The following is a 20360-nucleotide window of genomic DNA, read 5'->3' on the forward strand; positions in this document are numbered from 1 at the left end:
TAATAAGAATAGAGCAAAGACGAAAAGATGATAAGTTTTTTTCATTTGATTTCACTTGATTAGTATGGAGATTGAATAAATTCTTCTCTCTCTGTCAGGTGAGTTCTTCTCATTATGAACTTTCCACTGGGGATGATGTTGACCTTTTTCTTTTTGTGATAGAATCATTCAAAAGGTTGAATAAGTTCTTCTCTGGAAAGGCTGATGCTAATCTATCTCCTTCTGTGATAGAATTATGCAAAAAGTTGAACAAGTTCTTCTTATTATGAACTTCTTCTTCCTTCTTCAGATGAGTTCTTCTCATTATGAACTTCTCTGGAAAAGCTGCTCCATCAAGTGATAGATTTGAGCAAAAGGTTGAACAAATTCTTCTCATTATGAATTTCTTATTCCTTCTTCAGATGACGAGTTCTTCTCATTATGAACTCTACCTGGCAATGTTGATCCATCAAATGATGAATTCAAACAAAAAGTTGAACAAGTTCTTCTCATTATGAACTTCTTCTTCCTTCTTCAGATGAGTTCTTCTCATTATGAACTCTACCTGGCAATGTTGATCCCTCAAATGATGGATCTGAGCAAAAGGTTGGACAAATTCTTCTCATTATGAACTTCTTCTTCCTTCTTCAGATGAGTTCTTCTCATTATGAACTCGAACTGGAAAAGCTGATCCATCAAGTGATGGATTTGAGCAAAAGGTTGAACAAATTCTTCTCATTATGAACTTTTTCTTCCTTCTTCAGATGAGTTCTTCTCATTATGAACTCGAACTGGAAAAGCTGATCCATCAAGTGATGGATTTGAATCTTTGCTAAAATCTTTGAAATTCCTGTTAAAAATTCAACATAGATGAAAATGAATGAAAATGCACCTATTTTTGTAAACACCTAAAATATGATGCATGCATGTTGAATTATTTGATTTCAGATTGGTGAATTGAGTATTTCTTCAATTGTAAAAACCCAATAGATTTTTCTTCTTCAAATGAGAGAATCTATCATCTTTGACCAATGTAGATATAATGTCACAAAAATCTCTTGAGAATAAAACTCAATAGTATAGGCTCTTGAAAAGCTTGCATTCAGGCAACATGTTGATTCTGATAACAACTCATCTGATTATGAAATGACCTTTCAAGATGATTTCACAGATATCGATAGTTCTTTTAATACCGAAAAATCTTGAATTCTGATTCTGATGAGGAGAAATAACTGTTATACTTGACAAAAATGGGATTCTCAAGGGCTGAAACTTCAATAGTCATGTAGAGACGTGGTCCAGATTCATCAATTGCAGAATTGGCAAATTTTATATGTGCTGCTCAAATGGCTAATGTTACTGACACATTTCTTCCGATACAAAATGGGAAGCCATTATACAATGATCCCAATTACAAGAAAAGGCGAAACTTGGGCTATGATTTTTGGGAAAGGAATAAGCAAAAGAAGCTTGAAAAGAAACTTCTTAATGAAGACGATCATGCAGTTCATCTTTTAATTCCAATGATTAGTTCTGTAGTTCTTACCAAACCAGATCAGATAACTCAAAGAACACTTCCAGAAGATGCTATTGAATTTCCTTATTTCTACTATGAGCAAATTCATCTTCCAAATTCAATGGTTGGTTCTGCCAAACCAGATCAGATAACTCAAAGAACACTTCCAGAAGATGCTATGAGCAAATTCATCTTCTAAATTCAATGGTTGGTTCTGCCAAACCAGATCAGATAACTCAAAGAACACTTCTAGAAGATGCTATGAGCAAATTTATCTTCCAAATTCAATGATTGGTTCTGTCAAACCAGATCAGATAACTCAAAGAACACTTCCAGAAGATGCTATGAGCAAATTCATCTTCTAAATTCAATGGTTGGTTCTGCCAAACCAGATCAGATAACTCAAAGAACACTTCCAGAAGATGCTATGAGCAAATTCATCTTCTAAATTCAATGATTGATTCTGTCCAACCAGATCAAATAACTCAAAGAACACTTCCAGAAGATGCTATTAGTATATTGCACTTATTCCAATTAAGGTTTGGACTGGGATATCACAGTACTTATTAGATGTAAAGCCATAATTTGTAGATTTGAAACATTTTCATACTACTACACTGACAATGGCTTTATTCATAATTCTGCCAATTAAGAACAGATTTTCTCTTATTCTGCTTCTTCCATGTGCTGATGCTTTTCTATTGACAAAGAAATGATGACTTTCATGGGATCCAAGAACAAAGTTGAACTGTTTATAAACATGTACAGGAAGTGCCAAATTGACAGAAAGGATCTGTAAGGCTCTTGAAGCTTATGACAATGAGCCACCTTCGAGTGTCCAGAAGTATGTTCTTGATGAGTGCTGAAAATGGAATCTAGCATGGGTTGGAAGGAATAAAGTTGCTCCACTTAAACCTGATGAGGTGGAAATGCTTCTAGATTTCCTTAAAAACCATACACAAGGATCTGTATAGAGATATGTTTCCCAGTGATATCAATGTCTTGTTTCTTTTTGCTGGAATCAATGCTACAAAGGTCGCCTTTTACTGTCTTAGTATATCTTTGAAAACAGATGTACAAGAACTGAATGGTGATTGGTTGGAGCAATTGATGAGTAGATTTGGCGGATTCGACCTTGTTGTCGGTAACATCCCGTGTAACAATCTTGATGTTCATGGCTTTAAGATGGTGATGATTTGCTTACTTTATATTCCATGTATTTAAAAGTATTAACATAAGGTAATATTCAGAAATCTTTAAATTATTTCAAAATTATGTTAATTCATAGAAGAATAAATTGAATTTCCAAAAATAAATTGAATCTCAAATAAATTGAACTTGAAATAGATAGAATTGTATTCAAAGTTCTGGCAAGCATAAGAATGATAAAAATTCAAATGTCTCAACAAATTATAAGCATAAGTATTTCTAAATTAATCAAGTTGACACAATTTAGAAATGATGTAAGCTTTTGTCTGGAAGATCTCAAACGTTGTTGAAATGCTTGTAGATGTGAAGTTTCTCCCAAACTGTCAAAATCTTAAGAGAGTTCAAATGTCAGATGCCTAATATCAATCTGCATTTGAGCCGCCTTTTCAGGTTTTCAACTCAAATCCTTCCTTTGGTTACAAAATGCCCTTTGCGGGTTTTCACCTTGACCCCCCTTTTTCTTTTTTCTTTTTTTTCTTTTTTTCTCTTCAAGCATAATATTTCTTGACAGAATCCGAGTTTATTGGATTTCTCAGAATTTTTCCATCCATTTCTGCCAAGATCAATGCTCCTCCGGAAAAGGCCTTTTTCACAACGTATGGCCCTTCCCAATTAGGCATCCATTTCCCACGGAAATCTTTATGTATAGGCAAGATCTTTTTTAGTACTAGATCACCCTCTTGGAATTCTCTTGGATGTACTTTTTTGTCATGAGACTTCATCATCCGTTTTTGATACATCTGTCCATGGCAAATAGCTTTCAATCTTTTCTCCTCAATAAGGTTCAATTGATCAAATCTAGCTTGGATCCATTCAGATTCATCCAATTTTATTTCTCTCAATATTCGGAGCGATGGAATCTCAACTTCAATTGGTAAGACTGCTTCTATCACGTAGACTAAAGAAAAAGGCGTTGCCCCAGTAGATGTTCTAACAGTAGTTCGGTATGCATATAGAGCAAAAGATAACTTCTCGTGCCAATCTTTGTAAGTTTCAGTAGTCTTTGTAATAATTCTCTTGATGTTCTTATTTGCTGCTTCAACTGCCCCATTCATCTTTGGACGATATGCCACTGAGTTTGCATGTTTGATCTTAAACTGTGCACAAAGTTCGGTCATCATTTTGTTGTTCAGGTTCAGAGCATTATCTGTAATAATCCTTTCTGGTAGACCATACCGGCAAACTATCTCTTTCTTTATGAATTTGCAGACTGTGGACCTTTTAATATTGGTATATGAAGCAGCTTCAACCCATTTGGTAAAATAATCAATTGCCACAAGGATGAAACAATGTCCATTCGATGCTTTTGGTGTGATTGCACCAATGACATCTATTCCCCACATAGAAAATGGCCATGGTGCTGTCATTACATGTAAAGGAGATGGGGGTACATGAATTTTGTCTGCATATATCTGGCATTTATGACATTTCCTTGCATAATCAATGCAATCAGTATGCATGGTAGCACAATAGTATCCATATCTCATTATTTTTCTGGCCATGGAAAGACCATTTGCATGTGTTCCACATATTCCACTGTGTACTTCTTCAATGACGTTTCGAGCCTCGCTGGTATTTAAACATCTCAATAGCATTTGATCACTGCTTCTTCTATACATAATCTCTCCATCAAGAAAATATCCAGCAGCCATTCTTCTCAAGGTTCTTTTATCAATTTCCGATGCATTTGGTGGATAACTTTGATTTTTGATATATTGCAGGATATCATGATACCATGGTTTACCATCTACCTCTTCTTCCACACTATAACAATGTGCAGGAATTTCATATACTTGCATTTTGATTGGCATCATATCAACTTTCTTAGTTGCTTGAAACATAGCATCTAATGTAGCCAAAGCATCTGCCATTTGATTTTCTTCTCGAGGGAGATAATTGAAGGTAACTCTCTCAAATTCTTTCACTAATTCGAGGGTAAAATTTCGGTATTCCAATAATTTTGGATCTTTTGTTTCCCATTCTCCTCGCAATTGATACACCACTAACGATGAATCTCCATATATCTTGAGAAATTTGATTTTTCTTTCTATAGCTGCTTTCAACCCCATGATACAAGCTTCATATTCCGCCATGTTATTGGTGCAAAAGAACTCCAGTCTACTTGTAAAGGGATAATAAACATTTTCTGGAGAAATTAACACTGCCCCGATTCCTCGTCCCAAAGCATTAGATGCTCCGTCAAAATAAAGCTTCCAAATTACAAATTCATCATTTGTTCTGACTTCTTCATTCATGGATATGCACAACAAATCTTCATCGGGAAAATTGAAGCTCAAAGGCTGATAATCATTTGATACACGACTGGCCAGGAAATCAGCTATGACACTTCCTTTTATCGCTTTTTGATTGACATATATAATATCAAACTCAGATAATAACATCTGCCATCTAGCCATTCTGCCTGTCAAAGCTGGTGATTCCATTAAGAACTTTAAAGGATCAAGTTTGGATATCAACCAAGTAGTATGGTATAACATATATTGTCTGAGTCTTCGAGTATTCCACACCAAAGCACAACATAATTTTTGTATTGGTGGATATCGAATTTCACCATCAGTAAATTTCTTGCTCAGATAATAAATAGCTTTTTCTTTCCTTCCTGATTCATCATGCTGTCCTAGTACACATCCCATCGAATTTTCGAAGACCGTCAAGTAGAGAATTAATGGTCTATCAGGCATTGGTGATACTAAAATTGGGGCATTGGATAAATATTTCTTAATAATATCCAAAGCTTCTTGACATTCTTCATTCCAGACTTCAGGATTGTTCTTTCGAAGTATTTTGAACACTGGATCACATTTGTCAGTTAATTGAGAAATGAACCGAGATATATAATTTAATCTTCTCAAAAAGCCTCGAACTTCTTTTTTTGTATTGGGTGGTGGAAGATCTTGAATTGCTTTTACTTTATATGGATCAATCTCGATTCCTTTTTTGCTGACCACAAATCCCAAAAGTTTTCCGGAAGTTACCCCAAAAGTGCATTTTGCGGGGTTGAGCTTTAATTGATATTTCCTCAATCTCTGGAAAAGCTTTCTCAGATTTTGAATATGTTCTTCTTCAGTTCGGGATTTGGCAATCATGTCATCTACATATACTTCAATCTCTTTGTGCATCATGTCATGAAACAAAGTTACCATGGCTCTTTGATATGTTGCCCCTGCATTTTTCAATCCAAATGGCATCACTTTATAACAGAATGTGCCCCACGTGGTTATAAATGTTGTTTTTTCCATGTCTTCAGGATTCATTTTTATCTGATTATATCCTGAAAATCCATCCATAAATGAAAACCATGCATGCCCTGCAGTATTGTCCACCAATGTGTCTATGTGGGGTAATGGAAAGCTATCTTTTGGACTAGCTTTGTTGAGATCTCTGTAATCCACACACATTCGAACTTTCCCATTTTTCTTTGGTACGGGAACAATGTTGGCTACCCATTCTGGGTATTTAGATGCCTGTAGGAAACCTGCATTGATCTGTTTCATCACTTCTTCTTTGATTTGCAACAACATTTCTGGCCTCATTCGTCTGAGCTTTTGTTGGACTGGTTTATATTCTGGATTGATTGGAAGCTTATGTATCACTATATCTGTGCTCAAACCAGGCATATCTTGATAAGACCAGGCAAAGATATCTTTGAACTCTTGAAGGAGATTTATCAATTCTTGTTTTATCTGGATTGTCAGAGTAGTACCAATTTTCACCTCTTTCATTTCTTCATCTGTTCCCAAATTCACAGTCTCAACCTCTTCCTTGTGGGGTAGAATTTGTTTGTCTTCTTTTTCTACCAATCTTAATAGTTCAGTAGGAACATCACATTCCAGTTCATCCTCACAACCATTGATTTCTTCCAGACATATAGGATGCTCTAAATTTATCACTGGATTAAATTTAGGAATACACATGCTATTAACACGGTGACACCTGCAAATTTAAGTCGGACATATTTCCGAAAGAATATAGTAATTTTTATGAAATGTAAGAATGTAATAAAGTGTAAAGAATGATTGCAATCCGAAAATTTTAAAGAAAATTCCTTATATTTAACATAATTTCTTTTACAAGATAACAAAAAGTTTTCATATTTTTGAGCTAAACATAAAGATTAGTTCTGAATATTACTCTGCGTTAATATTAAAAACTATAGGAAGATCTTCAGTGGTCCAATTGTTGAGTGTTTCTCCAGGAAAACATGGGCGAATCCTATCCAAGTATTTGCCAGTCTTGTTGTCATTCATGATCATGTTGATAAATAATCCATTCATAGCTTCTTCAACTATGTCTTGATCTTTCGTCAACTTTTCTTCTTTAAAGGCTTCAACAAGCTGCTGTTCTACATTAATTGTTCCCCCTGATCTGAATATGGTCTTCAACTGTGGGAAAGACATGTGTTTCCAAAGGATTTCTCCTCCTTTCAATTTTGCCTTTCTGTCTTCACATCTTCTTTTCATCTCTTTGTTCTTTTGCTGAAGATTGGGCTTAAACCCTAGCCCAAAACGGTCTTTTTTTTCATCTTTATACTGATAGGAACTGAAATCCCTTGAAGATTCTTTCCTAGACCTTTCCCAGCTTTAGCTCCGATACCTAAAGTTTGTTGTACTGTCATCTTGGTGCAATCAGACATTATGGGATATGGAATTTTGCTTCCTTCTGCAATAAAGGTTGCATTTACAAATTCAAGAGCTCGGAAAGAGCATTCAAGAGCATCATCATTGTTGTCGATATATGGAACATCACTTGTTACCGATGCAATGATTTCTTCTTCAGCTCCTACGCATATTAGTTGTCCATCAACAACAAATTTCAATTTCTGATGTAATGAAGAAGGAACGGCTCCTGCTGAATGAATCCATGGCCTCCCTAATAGACAATTATATGTGGGGTGGATGTCCATCACCACAAAGTCAATATTGTACACGACTGGGCCCTGGGCCAATTAACAACGGTATTTCCATTTTCCCAAGCACTTCTTTTTGAGTTCCATCAAATGCTCGCACTACATTCTGATAACTCTTCATATGTGATTGATCCACAGGCATTCTTTGAAGTGTGACTAGAGGCATCAAGTTGAGAGCGGATCCATTGTCAATCAATACTCCTGGCAACACATGACCATGACAATGTGTTGTGATGTTCAAAGCTTTTACTGACCCCATTCCGCCTTCCGGTATTTCATCATCTGTGAACGTTATGTAATTGTCAGCGGCTATATGTCCCACAATTCTGTCAAGTTTATTGAGGGATATATCTTCAGGGATAAATGTTTGATTGAGGATTTTCATCAAAGCATTTCTATGTGCTTCTGAATTCATCAAGAGATCAAGAATAGAAATTCTTGCTTGTTGTTTGTGTAGTTGTTCAACCACACTATACTCACTATGTTTCAGGAATTTCAAAAATTCTTGAGCTTGTTTTTCTGTCACAGGCTCATTGTATGCTGGAGAGGATTCATCATCAAATACCTTCTGAGGTATTGCCATGGCTTTTCCTTTTGCTTTCACTTGTTCTAAAGCATTGGATGTTTCGGGAGAGTAACATCTCCCACTTCTTGTAAAGAAACCGACTTCGCTCACTGCTTCAGATGTCGATGTTGTACCCAAACTTTGTATTTTCTCTTCTGTTTTTTCTAGAGAAACAGATCCTCCTACCATTGAAACATTGGTAGTATAATTCTAAGGTACCCTGCGGGTATCTTTGTATGGAAATGGTAGAGGAGTGGTGATAACTACTTTCGGCTTTATTGGGGCAGGAATCACCGTAGATGATTTCACATTAATGATCACAGGATCATTTATTCTTTGACTTGGTTTAGAATCCTCTGATGAGCAAACATCATCTTCTTTTTTTCCTGGTTCTTTTTCAAAGAATTCTATTTCTCTATTGTTCATCAATTTTTGCACCAAATCCCTAAATTCAGGACATAGTTGAATTTTATGCCCTTTCTCCTGATGATATTCACAATAATTCTTGCCTTCATTCTGCTTTGGCCTGAATTGTTGTGGAATTATACTGGCTAAAGAGAGTTGTTGGAATACCCAAACAAACGGAGATTTAATTTCAGAAATGTCAGTTTTTGCTTTCTTTCTGTTCTCTTCCTAAATTGCATTCACGTTTTTATCTCCATGATTTGGCAATGGATGATTTGATGCAGATGGTGTATTGAATTCCAACTTCCCAGTGTTGATCAAATTTTGAACCGCCCTTTTGAATGCCAAACAGTTTTCAATAGAATGACCCGTGATTCCTTCATGATAAACACAGTGTGCCTTTGTATCATACCAAGGAGGGAATGGTGGTTGCATGGGAACCAAAGGATAAGGCCGTATGACATCTGCTTTTAATAGTGAGTCATAGATCTCAGCATATGGTACTGGTAAAGGTGTAAAAGACAACCTTTCATTTTCCTTTCGAGATCCTCTGGAATCTGCTCGATTAGTGTTTGTTTCCTCTTTCTTAACCCTTGGTTGGGTTATTGTAACACTTTTCGATGAATCCTTGCTGTAAGAATTGGCATTGTTGACTTCATTCTCCTTTTTCCGGTATGTAGGTCTTTTGGAACTAGACCCTTCATTTGATTCAATTTTGCCACTTTTCAAGACATTTTCAATGAGTTCTCCAGAAATGACCAAATCTGCAAAATTTCTGATTGCATTCCCCATTAGATGATTTAAATAAGGAGCCTTCAAGGTATGAACAAATATTACTGTGGCCTCTTTTTCTAACAAAGGTGGTTGAACTTGGGCCGCTGTGTCACGCCATCTCTGGGCATACTGTCTGAATGTTTCATTATTCTTTTTCTCCAAATTTTGGAGAGTCCATCTATCAGGGACCATGTCTGTTACATGGCGATACTGCTCTAAAAATGCTTTAGCCAAATCTTTCCAGGATCTAATGTTGGCTTTGGTCAATTGAGTATACCATTTTAAAGCTGGTCCTGTCAAACTATCCTGGAAGCAGTGAATTAACAATTTCTCGTCCTTTACATATCCTGCCATTCTTCGACAAAACATAGTAATGTGGGATGAAGGGCATGTAGTACCGTCATATTTATCAAATTCGGGAGCTTTGAACTTGATGGGGAGGATTAGGTCTGGAACCAAACTCAACTCACTAGCATCAAACCCATAGAATGATTCAGTTATTTCCACGGATTTCATTCGTTCTTCTAAGTTCTTGATCTGTTTGGTCAGTTCTTCATTTACTTTTTGTTTCTCATTCAGCTCATTCAAATCTGGGATCAAATGCTCAGTATTAAGATCCCCTATTTTCACATCGGATATAAGCGGATTTTTGCTTGAAGATGCAGGATTCACTTGTTGATCTTCATGTGGTTTGGCTTCTTGTAATGTAGATGTACGAGCATTGATTTGTATAGGTGTAGTACCAGAGTGATAAATTGGTTCTGGTGGAAAACCTAGAGGATATATGGGTTCTTGGTCGAAAGATACAGGATTTTCATGCATTTTTCCACTGATAGCCTGCCTTTTAAACATGTCCTCTATTTTCTTCATCATACTGTCTTGTGAATTTGCAATACTGGCTTCAATTTTTTCCAGCTTCATTCTCATTTCTTCTTGTTCTTTATGATGTTGTTCCTCAATACGCTGTATTTTATCCTCCATAATTCTCTTAGTAGCTTGTCTAGTACCGTAGTGATGTTGTATTTCTCTTTTGGCCAGAATAACTGCGATTGAAAAATCTTTTAATATTATTATTTCTCAAATTTTAATTAATGAATTTTATCTTAATAAATAAAATTATTCATAAAGAAAATTATGAAATGAATGATGTATGTATGCAGAATGTATGTATGCAAAAAAACATTGATCCCAAAAAGTTAATTGTCATAGAACAACTTTCATCGGCATACAAAAGTTTCTTTATAATAGTTCATAACTACAGATAGGGCATAACTTTCCTATTAAGCTCTATAACTTCTTTCATTAACCATGACACCTTCTTTCCGTACTTAGAAACTGGATCAACTTGATGCTCAATTATTTTGGCTTCAACAGCTAGTTCCCCAACATATCTAGCAACTTCGCTCATTTGAACCATGGCCTCGAACACCATATTACTTCTTTCTTCACTTCTTTCAACATAGAACTCAGTTGACTGTTGCCATTGTTCATTCGTTCCTTCAAGAGTTTGCTCTAACTCAGTGATTCTGACTTGACAATTGTGCAGAATTTTTTCAAGATCTCTAATGCGTCTTCGCAGTGAAGCATTTTCCTCATTACTTTCTTTGAGGTCATTAGGTCCTAGACGAACCTTTTCTTGGAACAATGATTCCTCAAGTTGCAAAATGTAAGCATTAAACTCTGAGTTTTTATTTCTAGACTGATCCAGATCTTCTTCAAGTTTTGTTCGTGCTTCTTGCGTTCTTTGATTAAGCTTCTGGATTTGAACATCCTTGTTTCTGCATCTTTGCATCCAATTTCTAGCCACTTCCTGCTCTACCTCAAGTCTAGTGTTGAAATTTTTTTCTTTCTATCTCCCATTTTTCTTTTTCAATATTGGATTCTTCCATCTTTTGGCCTCTGACTTCAAGTTCGGCAATCAACTGGTTCATTTCAGATTCAAATCCCTTGAACATGATATTTTTCTCGCCTTCAAATTTATCAAAGATGTCATTCTTCATCTCTTCTAAATCTTTGGCTCGATCCCTTTCTCTTTGCATTTCATTCATGATCTCGCGGTGTTCAGCCTTGTGTTTTATAATTCGCTCTCTTCTGTCGACCTCAAAATCTTCCATTTTTTGTTTTCCTTTCTCAAGGCTTTTGAGTAGACGGCTATTCTTTCCTTTCAGATCTTCAACTCGTTTTTTCTCGATTTTCAATTCTCTGGTCATCTGTATTGTTGCTTGGCTTGATCCTGATGCTTTCCGGGATTTATATAACTCCTGGTAATTTTTCTGTAATGCTCTGAATTCATCATCACCTTTTTCTTTATCTTTTCTCAACATTGCACATTGTGATGAATGAAAGTCAATGTCCACACCCAACATAGCTTTATCTTGTCTCATTTGCTCTAATTCTTTCAACCAGCCTTCTCTTTCTGTTTCAAACTCAGCTCTCAAGATTTCAATCTCTGACGGAACCATCTTAATGCGATCTTCCATAGAAATATCCTCATTTTGATCTGGTAGAGGAATATTTTCGTTTTTCCTGACAGATCTCCATTCTTCATAATCAGGAGTTAGCATTTCTTTTGCTGCTTTAGCTCGGATACAAAAAGTTGTTTTCCAAGCTGTAACGGCTTCCATGATACTTCTTTTATAATTTTTGCTGTGGAATGCGAATTCAGATGACTGTAACCCAGCAGTGACAGGTACAAATTGACGACCTTCATATTGTCTTATGACCAGAAGTGGTGCATATCCAATTCCTCCCCATAATCCGAGCAGCATTATCCAGTTGTAATCTCCACATTTGTAAAAGAATTCCCTTTGGATTTGCCACGGGGCTCGCTAAATCATGTCATTGCTTTGTAGATTTCGAAAGGCATTAATCCACATATCTTTCTTAATTTCTTTCGGCCATTCCTGCTCTAGAAATTCTTTTAATGGTGAGTAATCCGTATTAAAGCGTCGGTATGAAACCTTTTCTGTCCTCCAGAAATGACTACGGATCCAAACATATAACAACTGGGTACACCCTGAGAATCGTCCACCTCCTAACTTTCTACAAGCATTTAACGATCTGAAGGTCTCTGCTAGGATTGCAGAAGCAGGATTAATCTTTTTCGGTAGCTGTTCAAAGAAATCTACCACTGCAGCTTCAACATATCCCAATACTTTTGGGAAAATGACCATACCATACATACCCAGAGCAAATAAATCGAATCGTACTTTAATATCTGGATGACTCTGAATAAGTTCTTTAATGTTGGTCCAAGCGATGCCTTCGCTTTCGCCTTTTTGTTTTGTACGGGATGCCACCCATTCTTCTCGTACCCCGGCAATCTTTGCTAATTTAACTCGAAAGGGTTGAGTTTTAATTGACTTTGAATAGATTCGATTCTCCAAAGCCCCATCTATATGTAGCAAAGTTGTGTATTCTTCAATAGTAGTGACCAAATCCTCTTTATTGAGAGTGAAGCAATTGTACCCTGGATTCCAGAATTGAATTAGGGCTCTGAGTAATTCATCATCAACTTCTACATAGAGCAAATATGGGATGTCTCCGTAAGTCTGATAAAACTGCAATTTTTTGTTTGAATCCCAACTTTCCCAAATGCTTCGCAAATCTTGCATATCATTTCTTTTTAGTGAAACTGGAGCATAACTGGCCAAGTCAGATACATAATCATCCTGCAGACTGTCTCCTTCTTGTCTTTGTAAATCCTCAGCCCACTGTCTTACTTCTGAGTTTAGAATTACTTGATTGAACACTTTTTCCATAGATGAAGGCTTTCCAATGAGACAATTAACACAAGGTTCAATGTCTTTTATCCTGTATGATGCTATGCAAACAGAAAAATAAAGAACACACAAAAAGAAAATAAATTAGTTTACATAATAAAAAAATTCAATAATAACATTTACATAAATATTTTTTTATTTAAACATGCTTTTTCTAAATTTAAATAATTTAAATATACATGTAATTTAATCAGTAAAGAAAATAAATAAACAAGAAAGTTAGAATTCATTTCTCCTGTGTGTACTCCTATTTTAGGCAAAATTTCGGCATGACTTTGTATCGGAAGAGTTCCTAAGGTTTTTTATATGCAGGGTTTCAGATCTAAGAATAAAGGTACCCGAATTGTCCTTGTTAGTGCCCCCTTGGGTTGCTAACCCTCAATCCTAGTCCATCACAGACTAAAGTGGATCGAGTTCAATTCGAGGGGATACATTTCTCTATGCCTGACACGGAGAATAAATTCTCACGAAGACAGAGAGCATATGAACCCCGGAAGTTACTTGCTAGGTCTAACACGGAGAATAAATTCTCACGAAGACGTCGCTTTCACTCCCACTTAAAAGGGACAACTCAATTATAGAGCTTTATGTTATGCAATGCAAGTGTTGTGTGTGAGGAGAAATGTTCATACCTCTGACAAAATAAATAATGAAATAAAATACTTATAAATAAAACATGTAAATATTATGAAAATAATAAGTAAATATAAAAATTTTGAAAAGAAAGGATTAAAAATTAAATATATAAATTTTTAATTTTTAATTTTTAATTAATGGAGACAAATTATAATTGATTTTTAAAAGTTTGACCAGGTCCCCAGCGGAGTCGCCAAGCTGTCGTAACCGGTTTTCGTCCGGGCACGAAATATTATACTTGGCGGGGAAATTGATGTGAATAAATAATTTTGAAAATAATTTGGGAGTCGCCATCGGCCTTTTGGATCAGGTAGGTCGAATACCTAAAAATTATTTTTTTTAAAAGAGTTTTAAGAAAACATTAATTAAAAAAAATAAATATGATCTGCGTTTATAACCAAAAATTCATTCTTTTTAATAATAAAAAGGGATTCGTGGTCGGTTACGTTTAGGGAAGGATTAGCACCCCTACAACGCCCAAAATTGGTACTTTTTAATTATAAATTGTCTCTATTATTAAAATTTTAAAAATTCAAAAATATATTTAATTTATAATCCTATTATTTCGAAATTATATAAATACTATTTATTTATTTAAAAATATCAGAAAAGAACTTCTAGGTGCCTTAAGACAACTCTTTCCTTTGATATTGATAAATATTAATTTAAATAATATTGTTTAATTTTAAAATACCAGAATAGGATATCCAGTTGTATTAAGACTGTCATTTTCTTCGATATTAAAAATAAATATTTAAAAATTTAATTACTATTTATTATATATATATTTATGAACACATAAAAAAATATAAACAAATAAAATAAAAATACTACTAAAACAATATATTTTAAAAGCAGTAAAATAAATGAAAACATATAAAATAAATGACTAAATTACAGCAAAAATAAAATTAAAAATCTAATTCATAATTAATCAAAATTATAGGGATTAAACATGCTATTTTTTATTTTATTTATTTAGTGACTAAAATAAAATTATCTAAAATTCGGATATTAGAATAAAATAAATTAAAAATATAAACTAGGGATTAAAATATTATTTATTAAAATTAAGGGATTAAATCTGTTATTTATCCTAAATATATTATTTTAATATAAAGGACTAAAATAAAAGAAATTAAAATTTAAGATCTGAATTAAAAGTATTATAAAATCGATTTAGTGACTAGAATGTAAAAATTACAAATTAGGAGGACGACGGACGGGGTTTAACTATTGTATAATTACGTGCATAGTCCTTCCCGAAACGACGTCGTTCGGGAAGGCCTATAAAAGGTCCAAAACCGGCTGGCCCGAAGGGCCAGCTTCATTTCTTCATTTTCCTTCTCTCTCGCTTCTCTCTAAAACAGAGAGAAGCCAGCCGGCCGGCAGCCGTCAGTCGGCGTTCGTCCGCCGTCAACCACCGCCGCCGGCCACCGTCTTCGGTGGCCGGAAAAAATTTTTTTTACATCGAAACGTAGATCGAACCGTCCTAATGACGGTTCCGATGATCTTTTCCTTTAAACGGCTCCCAATCGGAGCAAATCTAAAAAAAATACCTTCGATTTTTCGAAGGTTTTGGTGAGATCCGGCGGTCGGCTTCCTCGGTAAGTTTCTCTCCTCCTTTTTCTTCTATTTTTTGGTTGCTGGTTGTGGGATGTTGACTGAGATCGTTGGTAGTAGTTTTTTTTTATATTGTTTCTCTGTTTTTTTTTTTCGGCTCTGTCTCTCTCTTTTCTCTCTGTCTCTGTCTCTTTTATCTCTGTCTCTGTCTCTTTTGTCTCTGTCTCTGTCTCTGTCCCTTTTTTTTGCTCGCAGATGGGGTGATGGCTTTATAGCCATCACCGGTGTTCGTCTCAGACCGGTCCGAAAGGGGTTCTTCGGTGAGTCACCGGACTTCCAGTGGTGACTCACCATTTGGGAAAGACGTGTGCGGCTGGAGTGGCGGTGAGACTGAAGCAGCGCCGCGTGGTCTTCTGGAATCTACGGCGGCGCTGGGACGTGTCCCTAGGGTATTGATACCCTAGGGCTTCCTCTGGCAAACTGTGGACCGTTGGATCAAACCAGATCCAACGGCTGAAGCTTGAGCGGTGGCAGCTGGATGATACAAACCCTAAATTGGGTTTAGGGTTTACTGTAAAATTTTGGATCTGGGCCACTGTTTGTAATTGGGCTTCCATTTGGGCTTGTAATATTAAATAATATATAATAATAATATTATAATTATAATTATAATAATAATAATTATAATAATAATAATATAAATAAAATAAAAAATGAAAAAAAATGAATATCTTCACAGACATCTACAAAATAATTTTTAAAAGAAGTCGATGAATTGATCTCGTGTCTAAGAATTATAAATACCGAAAGCATGAAATAATGAACTCGATTGATGATATCATCGTATTCTTGTGGAAATGGAAGAAAATATTCTGGGGGAAATTATCAACGATTAAAAGTTTTCTACTAGAGTATGTAAGTTGTTTTCTTAACATTGTTCCCTACCTTTGTTGTTGATAACGCAGAAGAAGTTGATGCTAAGGATCTTACGAATTGCTATCTGGCATCCGGCTTCAAGTTACTTTGATAGATGGCCCAAAAGCATAGGAAATTTGCTTCCACAAATGCGCCAACAATCCCCGCTTGTACCCTGAGGCTGTCTTGCCTTCATTTAATCCCCCTTATAAGGCTGCCACGTCTACAAATGATAGGCGAATTTCTAACTTAAAAGCCAAGTCCCTCACCTACATGCTTCAAATGATCATACCACAAGATAATTGCTTTAATTATAAAAATTTTGTGGGTTTTCCTTTATGCAGTCATTTCTTAATAACGTAGAAACAGAATAGGAATCTGAAGCAAACCAAATTCCTTTTCACCCAAACTTTCAAATCTTGAGACACAAAAATGCAAAATTCAAAAGTAATTAAATCCCCAAAGGTTAAAAAAAAGTCTATAACAAGAAATCTTTCAATGTATGGTCAGAGCAGCAATACATCATTGACACGCTGATACTATTACCAGGAAAATTCCAGTTGAATGAATCCTCCTCCACATTATCCAAATCCCAATCGCACCTCTAACCATGCAAACATGACTGACACAGGACTCAGGGTTTGACCAACCCTCGACACAAACCCAAATATAAGGACACGAAGGACCTCGACCACTCCAACTCATATATTACGTATCTAGTTTCACCCCCAATAATTTGGAGACACGTGTTGAATCAGGTGACTGACAAATCTCACAATATTCTCCAAAAGCCTTATGGCATGGAAAACAAACGCAAACGCCTTTCAGGTAGAGGAAACTGTCTCCCCATCTTTCTTCTCATCTGGTTTTTCTGTTTCCTTCTCTTCCTTTGTAGCAACAGCCTTCTCCTCTCCAGCTTTAACTTCAGCTTTCGTTTCTTCAACGCTCAACTTCTCAAGTGACTCAGCAGCAGCAGATGCATCTTTATTTTCCTCGTACGATTTTTGTGATTCAGCCACTTCTTGGAACATTTCCATAAATGTTTTGCAATCTAATTTTAAGAAAAAATGTGAAATCAACAAAATCCAAAAGTCTTTATTCCCTCAAAGCAAAACAGTCGATGTATTAAAACCAAATAGAAGCCAAATTACAAAGAACAGTCACATGCCATTGATAACCCCAATCTTAACCCATTTCTGCTAAATGTAACTGATATTCTCTGTAACATTTCCCACAAAATGATAAAGTCCACTCAAAGTTTCATTTCCATGGCATTCAAGCTCCCCAGCATGGTTATTACATTAAAGTGTCAAATCTTATACAAAACTAATCTTACCATGTCTAAGACTAAAAAATTCAAATAAAGGATTCAATCATGTGCACGATAACAGCAAGAGTTCAGATGCAACAACAATTGATTTTAAGCTTATTCAATTGGACATCCTAGAGTTCACATCTTATTTAAATGGCATGTGTCATCAATATGGAATTCAATTTACCGTTATAACATTTTATTAATTCTCAAAAAAGGGAAATATAAAACCCAAAAAAACCACTGAGGTTAACAAGGGAAAATGCTTCAAATTTTCTTCAAAGTCAACATGGGCTACTGGGAGAAAACTGATGTTCACTGCAAGTTTTAAGAAAACAGGACTACAGTATTGCTCCACATTTAAGTGTGAAAGTTGTTTGCCAATCCATGCTATAAATTAGTAAAACGCAATCACTTCTTAACAAATACTTATTTGCAACTGATACCAACTCACACAGATTTGACTAAAATTAAAATTTCAGTTCCTATGAATTTAATTTTAAACCTTTGAATCATGTTCAACCCAGCATTCAAACATTCAACAAGATAAGAACACTTGATTAAAATATAAGCCACTAACTAATCAAAGAAAATACCAATGCTCTTACTAGTCCACTCTATGAAATTCTATTTACTAAGTCCTGATGTGCAGATCCAGATCGGACATTAAATAAGGAGTTGAAATAACCTTGTTTCAACTTCGTTTAGCACAGTAGCAAAGTGATTTAGAGTCGAATATACTTACTTTCAACCGATGCAAATCGAATGCAGAAAAGTTCATCTTTCAATTCACCATCTGAAAAATCAGGAGCGTGCCATAAGCAGGATTTATCATTCCCAGCGTGCTCCTGCACCGTCATGGTCGGCAAAACTGTAAAATTATGAAATAATCAGAAAATGGAAGGAAAATAAAAGAGAAACTGAATTTAGCGAGAGACAAAGAAAGAAGAGAAGAAACCTAGATGATTGGCGCAGATCTTAAGAGTCTTAGATTGCCTCATAACAAGGCGAACTTTTCCAGTTTCTTTGTGCTTCAACAGCTTCACAGTACCAGCGCCCCTCTCTTTCCATTGATTCCCTTCTTTATCAAAACGATAGAGCTTCGATTTCCTAGTGAATAAAGTTATGTATATTCATAACAATAGGATCTCTAGATAAATCAACGAATATTCGAATATCGGAAATAAAAATAATAGAAAAAAACTGACAGATCGAGGATGGGATCTTCATTTTCCTCGCCGGTGCTAACAGCCACTTCCTCGAGCTTGACAATAGGGGCAACTTGAGCTCCGGTATCTTCATCATCGGCGGCGGGAGCTTCTTCGTCTTCTCTATGCTCATGTTCGGGCTCTTTGCTTGCCATAACGTATTTTAAGGGTGAGGCGTGCGTATTTCTTTTAATTGAGATAGCAATAGGACAATATCTGGCTGTTAGGGTTTTTATATAAGGGGGAGAGTGAGAGAGGGAGTGAGAGTTTTTTCTGGACGATATAGAGGAGGAGGAGGAGGGTGTTTTCGGGATGGGGCGCATTTATTCTACTTGGGATTAATGGCTTGATTGCGTAGAGTCGCGGCCAAAATAGTAATGTTACTTTACACTCTTTATTTAGTAAGTTTAATTATTCACGCAATTTAGTAAGTTGACAAAATTAGAAAACTAACCTAATATAAATCATTTTAAAATTAAGCACGCAAATTTAACTTACACATATATACTTTCGATTAACAATGGCAAGTCAAGAGTTATTTCAAAGTCTAGCAGCTAAGGCTAGGCAAAAAGGTACTTCTCTCCCATGTCAGAGTTATTTCTAATTCTTGGGGTTCAAAGAGCAGAAACTCCCAAGTATTTGGGCATGCATACTGAGCATTTTAAAAATAACAGAATTCTTCAGCCAATGGTTGGTCCTTACGGCTTGAGAATCTCATCCGCCAGGAAATCTTTAAAGGATATATTTAGCTTTTAAAGGAGTACAGAATGATATAGTCCTTCGGTAGTTTTTTTTTTTATAAAGATTTTGTATTTTTTTGGTTCAAAAAATACTTATAAGGTATGGGTACGATTTGTAGTTTTTTTTTTTATAAAAAAAATTAAATACGAAATAACAGTTTATCATTTAAAATTGCTGATGAAATGGGTGAAAGAAATCAAATCACATTACGTTTTTTTTTGAGTGAAATTAATTTTATTTACTTTACAACCAACAACTCTTGCAGCTCTTCTCGATTAGATGTTATCATCTGTTGAGGCTCCTAAACATGGGACCCCGAAGATTAATCAAATAGTTGGGAGTTTCTGTCGGGGATCGCGCACAAAAGCTGTGTAATTGAGATCTTCTATGCAAGCCATCAAAACTGTGGTGATCTAGAGATTCGTAAAGCAAAATCGATGAATAAGGCTCTGGTCGCTAAACAAGAGTGTGATTTTTTAACTAAACGTTATTATTTTTACCCGGTCCATGCTCTTGGCAAAGTATGATGTAAAATACCATTCAAAGGAGTGCTTCTAATTCATGGTTGTAGAAAGGTTTACTCCTCGAAATTGACATTTGTAATATGGGGCCGGATGCACACATAGTATAAGGGGCAGAGATTATACTTATATTTCTTCTAATCACCATTTATACCCCATCCTTTATGAATCTCTTCTACTTCGTTGCACCCCGCCATTATTGCCTCCAATTCAAATTCCAAATATTAATCCTCAACCATTTCATAACGCGATATAAGAGAGAGGAGCTTAGGCCGATTCTTTCATCATAAAAGAGAGAACTGCTCTA

At 35.6% G+C, this 20360-nt stretch overlaps 1 protein-coding gene across 1 annotated transcript; it reads right to left on the reverse strand.

Moving 5' to 3' along the window:
• Positions 1 to 16735: 16735 nt before the first annotated feature.
• LOC120116645 (ran-binding protein 1 homolog a-like) lies at positions 16736 to 19092 on the reverse strand. Its single transcript, XM_039137069.1, has 4 exons — positions 18792 to 19092; positions 18542 to 18693; positions 18329 to 18454; positions 16736 to 17322 (listed from the first exon to the last, which is right to left on the reverse strand). The coding sequence occupies exons 1-4, from the start codon at positions 18944 to 18946 to the stop codon at positions 17096 to 17098; spliced, it is 660 nt and encodes a 219-aa protein (XP_038993000.1). The 5' UTR covers positions 18947 to 19092; the 3' UTR covers positions 16736 to 17095.
• Between the last annotated feature and the right edge of the window lie 1268 nt (positions 19093 to 20360).

This window comes from Hibiscus syriacus, unplaced genomic scaffold (assembly GCF_006381635.1).
Source record: "Hibiscus syriacus cultivar Baekdansim isolate YM2019G1 unplaced genomic scaffold, ASM638163v2 tig00110300_pilon, whole genome shotgun sequence".
Taxonomy (NCBI): domain Eukaryota; kingdom Viridiplantae; phylum Streptophyta; class Magnoliopsida; order Malvales; family Malvaceae; genus Hibiscus; species Hibiscus syriacus.

Excerpts from the sequence above, each read along its gene's own strand:
- LOC120116645 (XM_039137069.1), bottom strand. The coding sequence starts at position 18,946 with ATGGCAAGCAAAGAGCCCGAACATGAGCATAGAGAAGACGAAGAAGCT. Across the intron at positions 18,694-18,791 it reads GAAGATCCCATCCTCGATCT|GAAATCGAAGCTCTATCGTT; the intron begins GTCAGTTTTTTT and ends TTTATTCACTAG. Across the intron at positions 17,323-18,328 it reads TCGATTTGCATCGGTTGAAA|ATTGCAAAACATTTATGGAA; the intron begins GTAAGTATATTC and ends TCTTAAAATTAG.